The sequence below is a fragment of the Schistocerca americana genome, chromosome 10 (assembly GCF_021461395.2).
Source record: "Schistocerca americana isolate TAMUIC-IGC-003095 chromosome 10, iqSchAmer2.1, whole genome shotgun sequence".
In the NCBI taxonomy this organism is placed as follows: Eukaryota; Metazoa; Arthropoda; class Insecta; order Orthoptera; family Acrididae; genus Schistocerca; species Schistocerca americana.
In genome coordinates this window covers 133,642,125-133,659,685 of record NC_060128.1, presented here as the reverse complement: position 1 = coordinate 133,659,685, position 17,561 = coordinate 133,642,125, and the positions used below count along the sequence as shown (strand labels likewise).

The 17,561-nt window shown below is 48.1% G+C and overlaps 1 protein-coding gene across 2 annotated transcripts in view; it reads right to left on the bottom strand.

The window, feature by feature from the left end:
• Positions 1-16,454, bottom strand: part of LOC124552563 (homeotic protein antennapedia-like) — a 72,237-nt gene extending 55,783 nt beyond the window's left edge. For both annotated transcript variants that reach the window (XR_006967933.1, XM_047126886.1), the window contains exon 1: positions 15,349-16,454. Coding sequence is in view for 1 of the 2 variants with exons in the window: in XM_047126886.1 (XP_046982842.1) it covers positions 15,349-16,159 (811 nt within the window). In the remaining variant the exon portion in view is untranslated. The remainder of the gene's footprint in view (positions 1-15,348) is intronic.
• Between the last annotated feature and the right edge of the window lie 1,107 nt (positions 16,455-17,561).

Here is a 17,561-nt window from a genome sequence, read left to right as displayed (position 1 = left end):
CACAACACTGTTCCTCGACTACAGCTATTGTTGAGGAATGATGGTGGCCATATTGAGCATTTCCTGTAAAGAACATCATCTTTGCTTTGTCTTACTTTGTTATGCTAATTATTGCTATTCTGGTCAGATGAAGCTCCATCTGTCGGACATTTTTTGAACTTTTGTATTTTTTTGGTTCTAATAAAACCCTATGTCATTCCAAGCATGTGTGTCAATATGTACCTCTCTATCTACATTATTCCGGGATTTATTCAGTTTTCAAATTTACACTGACTTTTTGATTACCCGGCACATAATTTTAATAGAATCCTGTGATGATGCCGACCTGGTATTTTTTTCCGAGATAATCATAGCTATGGCTAGTGTGCGCTTCCGAGAATAATCTTACCTGGCTATACAATAGGAGTTCAAGGCAGATTAAAACTGTGTGCCGGACCGAGACTCGAACTCGGGACCTTTGCCTTTCGCGGGCAAGTGCTCTACCAACTGAGCTACCAAAGCACGACTCACGCCACGTCCTCACAACCTTCCTTCTGCCAGTACTTCGTCTACTACCATCCAAACTTTACGGAAGCTCTCCTGCTTGGGTAGCTCAGTTGGTAGTGCACTTGTCCGCGAAGGCAAAGGTCCGGAGTTCGAGTCTAGGTTCGGCACGCAGTTTTAATCTGCCAGGAAGTTTCATATCATCGCACACTCCGCTGCAGACTGAAAATCTTATTCTGGAAATAGGAGTTCAGTAGAAAATTTCATAAAACCATCGCTAACGACAGCAAATTCTCTGTTGCTCGTCAAAAATGCCGTAAGAAAATCCAACGTTTCCGATCACTCTCGCACAGGGAGACCTCTTGTACCATATAACACTGATCACTGAAGCAGAGAGGCAATCGAAATAAGTCGGAGTGCATCAACTTTTCGTTTAAGCAATGAATTAGTCGTGGGAAAATCAACGCTTTTGAAAGTTTCACACTTTATGCTAAAGAAGAAAGAAGCGTATCACATCAAGTGCTTGACAAGTTAGATTGGATGTGGACACAACGCACATCTCTTGCATTATATTTTGTTTATTAATGAGGCCAGCCGAGCGGTTCTAGGCGCTTCAGTCCGGGACCACCCGACCGCTGCGGTCGCGGTTCGAATGATTCCTCGGGCATGGATGTCTGTGATGAGGGAATTAGATTAGGTGCTGAGGGAATTAGATTAGGAAGTAAGGCACTAAAAACAGTAGATTGCTATTTGGGCAGCAAAATAATTAACGATGGATCGAACAGAGGCGGTATAACACTGACAACAGCGATTAAGGCAGTTTCGAGAAAGAGAAATTTGTTAACATCCAGTACAAATTTAAGTCTTTAAGTGTTCGTCTGGCGTGCACACTTGTTCGAAAGTGAAACACAGACGATAAACTGTTCAGACGAGGTGCTGAAGAAGAAAACTGAAGACTAGGTGGGTAGAGATCGTATAACTAATGGAAACGTTCTGAGTCGAATTAGGAAGGAAAAAAAATGAAGCAAGTTGACTAAAAGAAGATGGAGGACAATGTGACCGAGATAGAAATTGTGGAGGTGGACCCTTGACTACTATAAAGTAATTTCGTACGGCATGATAAGCTGTAAGTCCCTCAAGAGCAACGTTCAGCAGTCTGTTTGTAAGTTACGAAAAATGGACTTCACCGACTTGCTCACTCGTAACCGATCCCAACAATGCTACGGTGGAAAGGAGAACTACCCTTTTACATGCAATCAGATCCACGTGTCATCCCCGACATATTTCCACGTCACTGAGATGTGAGGCCTAGAGTAAAGGCAAAGTTACGGTGTCGGACCTGCTTTCGACCCCGCGACGTTACGGCGTTTACGCTCGTACTTTATAACTGGACCATCAAGCTCACCTTTACTACAGTAAGCGCATTCAAATGGATGCAGAGATGAAAGCGCTTGCCCAGGGTAGAGTAGTGAGGGATGCTATGTCAAACCAGTCTCCGCAACTGACACAACAATGACAACACTGGTCATTCACCAGTGGGAAGTTTAAATGACTGGTACACGGTCCAGCCGATGTCTACATCTACATCTACATCCACACTCCGCAAGCCCCCTGACGGTGTGTGGCGCAGGGTACCTTGAGTACCTCTATCGGTTCTCCCTTCTATTCCAGTCTCGTATTGTTCGTGGAAAGAAAGATTGTCGGTATGCCTCTGTGTGTGCTCTAATCTCTCTGATTTTATCCTCATGGCCTCTTCGCGAGATATACGTAGGAGGGAGCAATATACTGCTTGACTCCTCGGTGAAGGTGTGTTCTCGAAACTTTAACAAAAGCCCGCACCGAGCTACTGAGCGTCTCTCCTGCAGAGTCTTCCACTGGAGTTTATTTATCATCTCCGTAACGCTTTCGCGATTACTAAATGATCCTGTAACGAAGCGCACTGCTCTCCGTTGGATCTTCTCTATCCCTTCTATCAACCCTATCTGGTACGGATCCCACACTGCTGAGCAGTATTCAAGCAGTGGGCGAAAACGTGTACTGTAACCTACTTCCTTAGTTTTCGGATTGCATTCCTTAGGATTCTTCCAGTGAATCTCAGTCTGGCATCTGCTTTACCGACGATCAACTTTATATGATCATTCCATTTTAAATCACTCCTAATGCCTACTCCCAGATAATTTATGGAATTAACTGCTTCCAGCTGCTGACCTGCTATATTGTAGCTAAACGATAAGAGATCTTTCTTTCTATGTATTCGCGGCACATTACACTTGTCTATATTGAGATTCAATTGCCATTCCCTGCACCGTGCGTCAATTCGCTGCAGATCCTCCTGCATTTCAGTACAATTTTCCATTGTTACAACCTCTCGATATACCACAGCATATTTTGCAAAAAGCCTCATGTCTAGAAGATTGCTCAGTCGTTCGTTACTCACATGATATAGACTCAACTTTAACGCTCGTACACCACGTTAGTTAGGCGATCTCGAGAAACTTACCTCAGTCCGTTAGCCAGGCGGTGTAGGTGGCGATGGATGTTCCGTCATCGCGTAACTCAATCGCAAATAAATCGCAGTAGAAATACTTTGGCGCGGGGAAGTCGCCCGTGCGCGGAACTATACTGGAAGAGACTGAAGGCGCCGATCCACTGCGTGGACGTGTGGCCCCGGCCGCTGCCCCCAAGAGGACATTGACCAGGGGTTCCCCATTGTCCGACGGAGGCTTTTGTCTCCAGGACGTCCGCCCCCGCTGCCGTGTCTTTTCAACAACGGGTTACCTTAGCTGTCCCTCGGGACGACTCACTTCGCCCGAGGAGCGTGCCAAATCTGCAGACCTAGAGGGTTGTCGACCCTGAGGTCGCCCTTGCAAGTGGGCGATCCGGGCACGAGTTGAACGTACGCGGCGTGAGAATCTTCCAACGGCACAACTTCTCCATACATCCAATTTGCGGACACACTGGGACAACATCTGTTACTGTATCTCATATGCAGTAAGGATACCATCGTCAGCTGTACTAACTGGTTTTATTCAAATGCAACGGGTTCAAATGGCTCTAAGCACTGTGGGACTTAGCATCTGAGGTCAAAGTCCCCTAGACTTAGAACTACCTAAACCTAACTAACCTAAGGACATGACACGCATCCATGCCCGAGGCAGGATTCGAACCTGCGATCGTAGCAGCAGCGCGGTTCCGGACTGAAGCGCCTAGAACCACTCGGCCACAGCGGCCGGCAAATGCCACAGGTTTCAGCGTTACTGTACACCATCTACAGGCGTCTATATGACTGAGTAATCTTTACTGAGAAAAACATTATTATGCACCACAGGTGGGCAACGATCGGGAGCCAGAGAGAGAGAGAGAGAGAGAGAGAGAGAGAGAGAGAGAGAGAGAGAGAGAGAGAGAGAGACGATGCAGAATTTTGCAACGGAAATACAGCTATTGTAAGACGTCACCAAGTCAGCATCACACGTAAAATGGTTCGAATGGCTCTAAGCACTATGGGACTTAACTTCTGAGGTCATGAGTCCCCTAGAATTCAGAACTGCTTAAACCTAACTAACCTAAGGACATCACACACACCAACACCCGAGGCAGGATTCGAACCTGCGACCGTAGCGGTCACGCGGTTCCAGACTGAAGCGCCTAGAACCGCTCGGCTACACCGGCCGGCCAACATGACACGTAAATGAATGTAAATATCTGAGAGTGGGGTGAACATAAAATGAATTTTTGGCTTGTCGGAAAGGGCTGTCTTTCATACCCTATAAACATTTACGTAACGAGTGCCATAGTTTTGACTTCATGCGTTAAGAGCACTGCACTTGGGTCACGTTACGAGGTGTCCGTGAACTTAAGTATGCCAGTCTGCTCCGGATGTCAACAAAGGCTGCCCACGCCTATTAACACACCATAGGCGATGTTTTGGACCTTCTACAGAAACTACAGTAATAATTTCCTCGATATCTACGTGAGCATCAGTCAGAGATGGGCCTAAAGTTAGTTTACTGTAACACTGAAACAGATTACGTACGAATAAAGCCAGCAAATAACGCTGACGGTATTATCTTCACAACATTTAAGAAACGACACAGCTATCGGACAGTTACACTGATTTTCGAGGTATGCCGTAATCGGACTAACGCAGCACAAACGCTTGAAACCGACTTGTCGTGTGCTATGACAAAACTTGTTGTTGTTGTTGTTGCTGTTTTGACAGTGTGGGGCTGTTTCGATGCAGCTCTCCACACTGGTTTATTCTGTGCAGACTTCTTCATCTCTGCACACCTACTGCACCACGCATTCATTTCAACCTGTTTGCTATATTTATCTCTTGGCCTCCCTCTACAATTTTTACCCCTAATACTTCCTTAACTTACTAAACTGAGAAACTCCCGATGCCTCCGGGTGCGTCCTGTCAACCGATTCTTTCTGTTAGTCAAGTTGCGCCACAAATATCTTTTTTCCTCAATTAACTTCACTATGTTCTCATTTGCCACTCGATCCACCCATCTAACATTCAGCATCCTGTTGTAGTACCACACTTCAAAAGCATATACTGTCCTTTTCTCTGAACTGCTAATGGTCCAAGTTTCACTTACGTTCAGGGAAACAGTTGAGAGAATCTCAGAAGGGGCTTCGTAGCATTTAAATCTTTATTACAAAATTTATATTCATTGCCAGCCTGTATTTGATATCCTCTCTACTTCGGCCATCTTCAGTTATTTTGCTGCCCAAACACCAATACTTAGTGTCTTATTTTCTGACATAAAGCTCTCAGCATCATCTATTCTGATTCGACTACATTCCATTATCCAACTTTTGCTTTTGTTGATGTTCATCTTATACCCTCCTTTCAAGACATTGCCAATTCCGTTCAGCTGCCCCTGTAAGTCCTTTCGTATCTGTGATACAGTAACATTGTTATCGCAAAACCTTAAACTGTTTATTTCTTTTTCCTGATATTCAATTTTCATTCCAAATGTCTCCTTATTTGCTTTACTAATTGCTCGGTGTACAGATTGAATAACATCGCGGATAGGCTACAAGCCTATGTGATTACTTTTTAAACCTCTACATCCTCTTCACTCCATCGATTCTGTTAACTGCAGTCTGATTCATAAAAATGGCTCTGAGCACTATGGAACTTAACATCTGAGGTCATCAGTCGCCTAGAACGTAGAACTACTTAAACCTAACTAACCTAAGGACATCACACACATCCATGCCCGAGGCAGGATTCGAACCTGCGACCGTAGCGGAATGTTTGTCAATTTATTTAAATTACTGCCTAAAACAGCATATTTCGTGTTACAAACCCCATCTCGAGGCTGCAATAGCCAAGTAAAAAGATTTAACAAAAGTACACGCAGACATTAAAATTGTTCCTTACCGTATGTGCATGTTCTATGACCAAAAGGGGGGAAATTTTTAAACCCGGTGTAAAGAAAATGCTGGCTATTTTAGATTCTACAACGCTTGCAAAACAGCTATAGCCAAGCATATAGATGGAATAGGACACAGTGTCCCAATAGAGAGTAATCTTAAAACACTGAACACTTTACAGAAGAGCTGGAATGTACGGCTTAGAGGCAATGGAAATAGTCATCCATGCCGAAAAGTGGAAAAACGATACCTTGAAGTAATTACGGATTTCAAGAAATCACATTTGCTCGTCTACTTTAACTTAATGGAGTTAACATTAAAGAAATACGTAAAGATTAAGATTATATATGATTTTGTGTTACAAATGCCTTCAAATAATTTTTATGTTGTTATCAGACTAAGCTGTCACACTCTCTCTTATTTTAATATATTTTATCAGAAATACATCAGCAGGGTGTACAGAAGATATTCAACTGATAGATAACACCACGATCGCCATATCGATAGTTAAAATGGTTCAAATGGCTCTGAGCACTATGCAACTTAACTTCTGAGGTCATCAGTCGCCTAGAACTTAGAACTAATTAAACCTAACTAACCTAAGGACATCACACACATCAATGCCCGACGCAGGATTTGAACCTGCGACCGTAGCGGTCGCTCGGCTCCAGACTGTAGCGCCTAGAACCGCTCGGCCATCGATAGTTAAATCGGAACAAAATATGCTTTGAATATCTCCTTGTTTGTACCGTAAAGTAGAATTGATTGTGATGACGTGTTTTTAGTGCCCTTTGCAAATTTGTAAACAGTGGTTATCAAGATCGAAGGATTCACAAGAATGGATGTAATGAAGACACCACAACAAGTCATCCACTTCATCTGAGCGAAGTCAGCGATGAATTGTTTTTTAATTATATGGACAGCATACTAACAAACGAAGTAAATATACACCCATTATGTGTTATCTTTGTAATTTACGAAAATCAACAAAAAATTATAGCTGGTAGCGGTCTCTGGAAAATCTTTTGGGACGGCCACAGTAAATGTTGACATTAAAAGTGACTACAGCGATAAAACTGTGTTGTTTATGACAGTCGCTGGACGTCAACGAATAATAGCGATAGTAACTTGAAATGATTTTTAAGTTGTTCCAGGTTACGACAAGGGAGTCCGCTGGGATACGACGGAGCCAGCGCGTATTACTCCCTGTCCGCGGAACAGAGGCGCTAGCTACCTGGGAGGAGTGCGTGGTGGGGGGTGATTTATTCGGACGGGCCAGACGTCTCAATCTGAATGGTGGCGGTCCGCGGGGGGGCTCCGCCATTGTAGTGGTGCCGGCTGCGACGGGAGGTCTCTTATTGTCCGCTCGCCCCCGCAGTCGCAAGAACAAGGCGGGTGCAGGCGCGAGGAATGCGTGGCGAATCCACTGTCCATCCTGCTGTGTGGTGTGTGTGGGGAGGCCAGCCTAGGTGACCGTCTTAACGTTGTGCTGCGGCTGCACGCTGCCTGAGCGTCTCCCCCCCCCCCCCCATCCACCATCTCACTCTCTCTCTCTCTCTCTCTCTCTCTCTCTCTCTCTCTCTCTCTCTCTGTGTGTGTGTGTGTGTGTGTGTGTGTGTGTGTGTGTGAGAGAGAGAGAGAGAGAGAGAGAGAGAGGCCAAGGAGAACACAAAGAGGAACAAAACAGATATGGTCCATTCTTGCTAATTCGAACCTTGATATATCCAACTAACTCTCCGGCTTTTTGAAAAAACCCTTGATGAAACGATGAAATTCTTTCTCTTTTTCGTACGCTCGATAAATCGAAGCGACTGTCATGACAATACACTGTATGCTATCTGACCACAAGTACAATACTGGCCATTAAAATTGCTACACCACGAAGCTGACATGCTACAGACGCGAAATTTAACCGACAGAGAAGAAGATGCTGTAATATGCAAATAATTAGCTTTTCAGAGCATTCACACAAGGTTGGCGCCGGTGGCGACACCTACGGTTTCCAATCGATTTCTCATACACAAACAGCAGTTTGCCGGCGTGGCCTGGCACAACGTTGTTGTGATGGCTCGTGTAAGGAGGAGAAATGCGTACCACCATGTTTCCGACTTTGATGCCAACGGCCTAGTATCACTAGCAGTCGAGATGACAGGCATCTTATCCGCATCGCTGTAACGGATCGTGCAGCCACGTCTCGATCCCTGAGTCAACAGATGGGGACGTTTGCAAGACAACAACCATCTGCACGAACAGTTCGACGATGACGTTTGCAGAATCATGGACTACCAGCTCGGAGACCATAGCTGCGGTTACCTTTGACGCTACATCACAGACAGGAGCACCTGCGATGGTGTACTCAACGACGAACCTGGGTGCACGAATGGCAAAACGTCATTTTTTTCGGATGAATTCACGTTCTGTTTACAGCATCATGATGATCGCATCCGTGTTTGGCGACGTCGCAGTGAACGCACATTGGAAGCGTCTATTCGTCATCGCCATTCTGGCGTATCACCCGGCATAATGGTGTGGGGTGCCATTGGTTACACGTCTCGGTCACCTCTTGTTCGCATTGACGACACTTTGAACTGTAGACGTTACATTTCAGATGTGTTGCGACTCGTGGCTCTACCCTTCATTCGATCGCTGCGACACTCAGCAGGATAATGCACGACCGCATGTTGCAGGTCCTGTACGGGCCTTTCTGGATACAGAAAATGTTCGACTGCTGCCCTGGCCAGCACATTCTCCAGATCTCTCACCAACTGAAAACGTCTGGTCAATTGTGGCCGAGCAACTGGCTCGTCACAATACGCCAGTCACTACTCTTGATGAACTTTGGTACCGTGTTGAAGGTGCATGGGCAGCTGTACCTGTACACGCCATCCAAGCTCTGTTTGACTCAATGCCCAGACGTATTAAGGGCGTTATTGCAGCCAGAGGTGGTTGTTCTGGGTACTGATTTCTCAGGATCTATGCACCCAAATTGCGTGAAAATGTAATCACATGTCAGTTCTAGTATAAGATATTTGTCCCATGAATACCCATTTATCATCTGCATTTCTTCTTGGTGTAGCAATTTTAATGGCCAGTTGCGTATATATAAAGAACCTCATTCGTGGGTGGACTATATTGCCCCTCCCACGATTAGTTTTGGGTGATTTTCCGCTTTGAATCGGTCCACTGTCACAGTAAACGATTGTTTTTGCGAAAAATTTATTTGATTTCAGAAATAAACGTTTGACACATTTGAACTGACAAATTATATCAGTTCCCGAAATACGAAAAAGATTTCATATACTTGTCCCCACTTTGGCTAAATGTGTGACACAGACTTCAGGAAATTGTGCTTTTTTATTTACACTAAGCTCCGGCCTGCGTTCGAGTGGTTCTAGGAGCGTGAGTCCGGTCCGCGCTGCTGCTACGGTCACACGTTCGAATCCTGCTTCGGGCATGGGTGTCTGTGACGTCCTTAGGTTAGTTAGGTTTAAGTCGTTCTAAGTCGAGGGGACTGGTGACGTAAGGTGTTTAGTCCCATAGTGCTCAGAGCCATATGAACTAAGCTCCGGCGCTTCGACGTTTGGTGAAGTGCGCGACTACCTATTTCCCTTCATTATGAGCAAATTGCCAGTCATTAGACCGGGTTGACATCATGTTGAGGTGTAAAAGGATAATACTGCAGCTTTTCCGTGCAAAGTTTACTCATAAATTATTACACCATCAATGCAAAGCCGGTGATGGTAATTAATACAGTGCCTATGTTTTTGGTGTTTAAATGCGCACTTAGGTAAAAGTTAGCTCCATTTACCATCTGGCCCTTAAGCAGGCAGTTATTTGGCTAAGCGATGATTGACCGAGGTTTTGGATGTCCTCCAGTTTGTCCAATTGGTGCGGCCGATAGTCAAAATCCCGAACTGGATGGAGGGTCCTGCCCATAATGCTGCAGACGTTCTCAACTGGGGACGGACAAGGCGACCTTCCTGGCCAAGGTAGAGTTTGGCAAGCATGAAGACATGTAGTAGAAAATCTAGCCGTGTGCGGTCGAGCATTATTTTGCTGAAATGTAGGCCCAGGGGGCTTGCCATAAAGGGCAACAAACCGGGGCGTAGAATATCGTCGACACACCGCTGCGTTCTAAGGGTGGTTCAAATGACTCTGAGCACTATGGGACTCTGAGGTCATTAGTCTCCTAGAACTTAGAACAACTTGAACCTAACTAACCTAAGGACATCACAACATCCATGCCCGAAGCAGGATTCGAACCTGCGACCTAAACAGTCGCGCGGTTCCGGACTGAAGCACCTAGAATCGCTCGGCCACAGCGGCCGGCTTCTAAGGGTGCGGCGGATGATGACCAGAGGGGTCCTGCTAAGGAAAGGAAATTGCTGTCATGGCGTATGGACGTCGATAGTTGGGCTGGTGTCCCACCACTGTCTGGGGAACCTCCATACACGTCTTCGGTGACCATCGATGTTCAGTTCGAAGTGAGACTCATCACTGAAGACGACTGTATTCCAGTCAATGAGATTCCACGCATAAAACGTGTCTGGAGACACCACGGACAGCAGTGGGGTACCAACCTGACAGTCGCCCGCCATACGGCTCCACAACCACGGACTGTTGGTCTGGAGCGCCACTTCATTTCATAGCTGGAGCCCTTTGGCTGTCATCTTACAGCACGACGGTACGTCGACGATATTCTACTCCCCGTTTAGCTGCCCCTCACGGTTAGCCATCCTGGGCATACATTTCGGCAATACAGTGCCCGCCCGAACACAGCGATAGTTTCCACCGGTTTCTACGCTCCAATTGGGCATAATTTGGCACGGTACACCTCAGGAGGAGATCCGACAACTCTGTCAATCAATACCGAGCTGATAACTACTTGCATAAGGGCCAGAGTTGGACCAACGCTTTATTGAATTTCTCAATTTGTGAACCTCTTTCTCTTGAATAAATTATCTAGTTTTTAGTTTCATGAACAAAGTAAGAGCATATGGACTATCAGACCAATTGTGTGACTGAATTGAAGAGTTCCTAGATAACAGAAGGCAGCATGTCATTCTCAATGGAGGGAAGTCTTCCGAAGTAAGAGTGATTTCAGGTGTGCCGCAGGGGAGTGTCGTAGGACCGATGCTATTCACAATATATATAAATAACATTCGAGATAACATCGGAAGTTCACTGAGGCTTTTTGCGGATGATGCTGTAGTGTATCGGGAGGTTGTAACAAGGGAAAATTGTACTGAAATGCAGGAGGATCTGCAACGAATTGCCGCATGGTGCAGGGAATGGCAATTGAATCTCAATGTAGACGAGTGTAATGTGCTGCGAATACATAGAAAGAAAGATCCTTATTCATTTACCTACAACATAGCAGGTCAGCAACTGGAAGCAGTTAATTCCGTAAATTATCTGGGAGTAGGCATTAGGAGTGATTTAAAATAGAATGACCATATACAATTAATCGTCGGTAAAGCAGATGCCCGACTGAGATTCATTGGAAGAATCCTAAGGAAATGCAGTCCGAAATCAAAGGAAGTAGGTTACAGTACACTTGTTCGCCCACTGCATGAATACTGCTCACCGATGTGGGACCCGTACCAGATAGCGTTGATAGAAGAGATAGGGAAGATCCAACGGAGAGCAGCGCGCTTCGTTACAGGATCATTTAGTAATTGCGAAAGCGTTACGGAGATGATAGATAAACTCCAGTGGAAGACTCTGCAAGAGAGACGGTCAGTAGCTCGGTACGGGCTTTTGTTGAAGTTTCGAGAACATACCTTCACCGAGGAGTCTAGCAGTACATTGCTCCCTCCTACGTATATCTCACGAAGAGACCGTGAGGATAAAATCAGAGAGATTAGAGACCACAGAGAGGCATACCGACAATCTTTCGTTCCACGAACAATACGTCACTGGAATAGAAGGGAGAACCGATAGAGGTACTCAAGGTACCCTGCGCCACACACCGTCAGGTGGCTTGCGGAGTATGGATGTATATGTAGAAATTGTGATCATTTGTTTGACTGTATATGTACATTACACTTACTGATTTCCATTCCATTCCATTCCATTCGGAAAATTTTTTATGGTGCGCCGGTTTTCTTTTTTAATCTATTCAGAATTGTGGAAAAACTGGCAACGAGTTTGAAATGTACAAAAATGTAAAATTAGGCACGCTATAGGAAAAAAAGAAAACACGTAGCATCCTACGATTATCATATCAACGAGTCACAATTAGGGTCACTCCTCACACAGATACCTAGGTTTAACAATCTGGAGGGATGCGAAATGGAGTTATCAGACAGGCTTTGTTGTAGGGAGAGGATTTGTCAGATTGCGGTTCGTTGACAGGATACTGTGAAAATTCAGTCAAACCGCAAAGTAGAATGCTCACAAATCACTTGTGCGCCCCACCTTGGATTGTTTCTGAAGTGTGAGGTTTCAAAATGGTTCAAATGGCTTCAAACACTATGGGATTTGACATCTGAGGTCATCAGTCCCCTAGACTTAGAACTACTTAAACCTAACTAACCTAAGGACATCACACACATCCATGCCTGAGGCAGGATTCGAACCTGCGACCGTAGCGGTCGCGCGGTACTAGATTGAAGGGCCTAGAACCGCTCGGCCACAGCGGCCGGCGAAGTATATGGGACCCATACCAAACCGGGACTAAGAGCGAATATTAAAGAAAAACAAACAAGGGCGGCACGAATGGTCATAGGTTTGTTTGACTCACGAGAGGGTGTGGTAGAAATACTGAAAGACATGAAAAAGCAGACTCTTGAAAGTAGACTCAAATTACCCCTCAAAAGCGTACTTACAAAATTTCATGATCATTATTAAGTGAAGAAGATAGAGGTTTTCTTGAGTCGAGCTAAGTATCATTTATGTAGGGGCAGCGAAGACAAAATAAGAGCAAGTGCACCACGCAAAGCGGAATTTAAGCAGTCATTCTCCCCGCGCCCCATACGATTCATTGAACGCGAAGAAACTGTATCCTATGGTACCACGCTAAGTACCCTCAACTACACTCTTCAAAGCTGATTGTATAGTGTGTAGGTACATGTGGATTCGTAGGACCTGCTCCTCACTCGGGCAGTTTGATCGGGTAGAACAGACAGAGAAAATAGACACAGTCCAAATAAGAGCAGCGCGTTTCGTGACAGATTCGTGTCGTAAGCGCGGAAAGCTCGCTTACCAGCATTCAGATGAACTACCGTGGCAGACAATGCAAGACAGGCGTTGCATCGCGGAGTTGTTTACTGTTAAATATTCTGAAAGCTTACGTTCCTAGAAGATTCAACCACACACGTGTGTCTACATCCGTACATGTGTTTCAAAAATACTTCTAGAAAATTTGTGGGACAGGTTCCTTACAGCAAAACAAGAAATAAGTCCAGTAAACATGGGTTCTACAGTTTCATACCTAAACAGCTATGAGTCCTTTTTCAATAGGAGAAGTGTCTTCCACAGTAAGGAAGATGAACAGGGTCTCACGTCTCTTAATGTACGCGTTTTGGAGACCATGTTTACGGGAAGAGTTTTATTGTGAAAAGGTGACATTTAGGATGTTTGGAATTACGTTATCTACTCCAGTAGCCTACAAAAATGGTTCAAATGGCTCTGAGCACTATGCGACTTAACTTCTGAGGTCATCAGTCGCCTAGAACTTAGAACTAATTAAACCTAACTAACCTAAGGACATCACACACATCCATGCCCGAGGCTGGATTCGAACCTGCGACCGTAGCAGTCCCGCGGTTGCGGACTGAGCGCCTAGAACCGCTAGACCACCGCGGCCGGCGTAGCCTTCAAAAGCGGTTATAGTTTTATGAAGAAACGCGATAAGTGATGCACGCATTGAACGTTCTCATAGTTTACGAGAAGGTTTCACTCCGTCATATTACGTTCTTTTTATGAAATGAAACAAGAATAAAAGGAAGGGCTTTAGTACGAAGGGACTTCAAAAAGTAAGATACACATTATTGTGGCAAGCCAAGTAACTTTTAGTGACTGCTGCACTACCAGTCAAAGTCACACAAATACATGAAACAATTTTCAACATAGTCACCAAGTCTCTATAAACAGCAGTAGGAACTTTCTGCCTCTCGTACAGATCTCGACGACAGAAATCTAGTACTACGTCACAAAGACATTCGAGAACCGCTTTGTGAACGTTTTCAGCGTCGAAAATCTCTTTTCCGCACGTTTTATTTCAGCTTGCGGACAGCACGAAAAATGGGTTGTGTAGGATCTGAACTTCCCGATCAGCGTCACCCACGTCTATCCCGCCGTGGTCAAGTTGGTGGCAGCATTTCGCTACAGCTGGAAGCGATATGTCTGGTGCATATACCGCCAGAATTATGCAGTGAATTTGTGTGCAAGTTGCCGGCCGGAGTAGCTGAGCGGTTCTAGGCGCTACAGTCTGGAACCGCGCGACCGCTACGGTCGCAGGTTCGAATCCGGCCTCGGGCAAAATGTGTGTGATGTCCTTAGGTTAGTTAGTTTTAAATAGTTCTAAGTTCTAGGGGACTGATGACCTCAGAAGTCAAGTCCCATAGTGCTCAGAGCCATTTGAGCCATTTTTGTGGAAGTTGGATATTTTAGCTGCGTGGGGTAGCCTTGCGACAGTTAAGGCTTTATCGCAAGCAATGGGAGACACAAAGCACCCGCGAATAGAGCAGAAAAGTGACGATGAATTAATTCTTTTTATTTTTTCGTGGTTATGATTGACTCTACGAGTAGCTCTTTTAACCCTTTCCAGCCCAGTGAATCGAATTGGACCCATTAGAGATTGTAGATATTTCTGCATTATCCATGAAAGCCCAGTGTTCCCACATGGCACCATCGCATTCTAATCTGTAAACTAGATCAAAATGTACAAATGTGGTTGAATTCCTAAGGGACTAAACTGCTGAGGTCATCGGTCCCTAGACTTACACACTAGTTAAACTGACTTACGCTAAGGACAACACACACACCCATGCCCAAGGGAGGACTCGAACCTCCAACGAGGGGAGCCTCGCAATTCGTGACATAGCGCCTATAAACTAGATCACTTGATGGGAGCACCAACAAGATAATAAATACTGCCTCCACATAGACCACACTGGACTCGCATTCGGGCGGACGACGGTTCAATCCCGCGTCTGGCCATTCTGATTAAGGTTTTCCGCGATTTCCCTAAATCTCTCCAGGCAGATGCCGGGATGGTTCCTTCGAAAGGGCACAGCCGAATTCCTTCCCTAGTCCGATGAGACCGATGACTTCGCTGTCTGGTCTCCTCTCCCAAACAACCCAACCGAACCCAACCCCTCCACATAGACCCATTAGGAAATAAAATACACTAATAAAAAAATCTGAAATCGTGTTGAATGTGTTGCTAGAAGTCAAAAATAGTATTTTAACTTTTTTGCTAATGTAAGATAAAATATGGCTTGGAGAGCGTTAAAGTAGGTAAGGGACACTCACCGAACTGGCTTCGCATCCAGGGGTAGAGCGGGCTGGGCAGCGTGTTGGCGGGGCTGCCGTTGTGCTGCTGCGGGGGCGGCTGCTGCTGCTGCTGCGGGTGCTGGTGCTGGTGCTGGTGGCCGGGGGGCGGGACGCCGGCGCCCAGCGGAGGCTGGTGCTGGTGCGGGGGCGGCACCGGCGGCGGCTGCTGCGTCGGCGGCGGCTGCTGCTGCTGCTGCTGCTGCGGCGCCGGGTCGGCGTACAGCTGCTGCTGCTGCTGCTGCTGCTGCTGCAGGTGGGGCGGCGCGTGGTGCGCGTGGTGCTGGTGCTGGTGGGGCGGCACGTCCAGCGGCGGGCTGCCCCCGCCGCCCGCCCCGCCCCCGTTCCCCGCCGCCGCCGCGGCCGCCGCGGCCGCCGCCGCCTGGAGCTTGCAGCTCGCGTACACGACGGGGGTCTGCCCGCCACCACCCATGGGGGAACCCGAGCGGTAGCCTCCGCCCCCGCCGCCCCCGTTGCCGCCGCCGCCCCCGGGCGAGCCGTCGAGGCCGCCGCCGCCGCCGGACTGCTGCGCGCCGTAGTAGGCTGCGCTCCGGATGTCCATACGGTCGTAGGGAGGGAAGCGCGGGTATGGCATGCCCTGAGGCGGCTGCTGCGCCCCGGCGCCGCCGCCGCCGCCGCCCCACGAGGCGGCGCCCGCCCCCGAGCTGGGGTCGGCGCCGCCTCCGGGGCCTTGCTGCACGGCGGCGCCGTAGTGCGCGTGCGGGTGCTCCGCGGGCACGACGCCGCCGTTGCGCAGGTCGGGCATGTACGAGTTGGCGAAATAGGAACTCATGCTGGGGTCGAGGTGAGGAGAGCCCTGGTGGGCGTGCGGGTGCTGGGCTTGGTGGTGGTTGTGGTGCTGGTGGTGCTGGTGGTGGTGGGTATGGTGCGGGTGGGGCGGCGGCGGGGGCGGCTGGTGCGGCTGGCCGTGGTGCTGCTGCGGGTGGTGCTGCTGCTGCTGCACGGCCGCGTGGTGCAGCTGGTGCGGGTGGTGGTGGTGCGCGTGCTGGTGGTGGTGGGGGTTGTGGTACAGGTCGGACCACGGCGGCGAGATCTTGGGCGGCGGCGCCACCGCGGCGGCCCCCGGACCGCCGCCTCCCGCGTCGCCCGCCCCCGGCACGCCTCCGTCCTCGTCAGGCCCCGCCCCCGTAGCCGCCCCCGCCCCCGCAGCCGCCCCCGCAGCCGCGTCCTCGGTCTCCCAACTCGACGCAGCGCGGCTGCCGCCGAAAACCAAAATTTTGGCAGCGGCTTGGGGGTACTGCTGCGGCTGGTGGTGGAGCGGCGGCGGCGGCGGCTGCTGTTGCTGGGGGCGGGGCCCCGCGTCGGCGGAGGACGCGTCGGCGGCGGAGGCGGCGGCGTCGGAGGCGGCGTCCGCGGCGGCTGGCGCGTACGGGCCGGCGGCGGCGGAGTTGGTGGGGGACCCCCACAGCTTCGTGCAGGCGACCGCCAGGCTACGGGCTTGCTTCGACTCCCGGGGGAACCTGACTCCCGTTACGTGGCTCTCTCTCGGCTGTCGACACTTCTACCCCACTCGCAGCGAGCGGACTGGCATCTTCAGGGACCGCGGCCGTGCTCCGCTATCACCGTCCTGCACGATCTATTCCTTCCAGGCCAAAACTGCGAGCACTAATATTGACACTTTGTAACAATTACACTCCTAGGCTGGACCCGCCAGAGAACTCGCGAAACTGTCCCCTCAGGGGCTGATCCACTGCTCACGAACACAAAGCGCTTCTCGGAAAGACGACACTCGACACTCAGCCTCTCACAAAAGTCCTACAAAAACACCTGCAGTATAATCTTTAGTGCGAAAAAAGAGAGAGAGAAAATATTTTAAATTTTTGCATTTACGTATATATAATATATATATCCGAATTTTCCTACGGGGCGGCGACGGATGAATTTATTTTATGTACACACGTATATATATATATATAATTTATCCTCCCCAGTAGTAAGTATACTTAATCTCGAGATCTGGATAGGTGAATGTATATCTATACACGGCCAGCTACTGTGCTAGTCGAAGCGTCGCTGCACGACGCGAACCGCGAGTTTAACTCTGTGTGACGAGGCACCCGGAGCTTGCTGCCCGCAGGGGTGTCTGGAGATCGAATCGCTGCTTTCGGAAGTCCTCAGGCCAGCGACCAATAGCGTAGACGCTTTGACCCAACACCGCCCCTGCAACACACAGA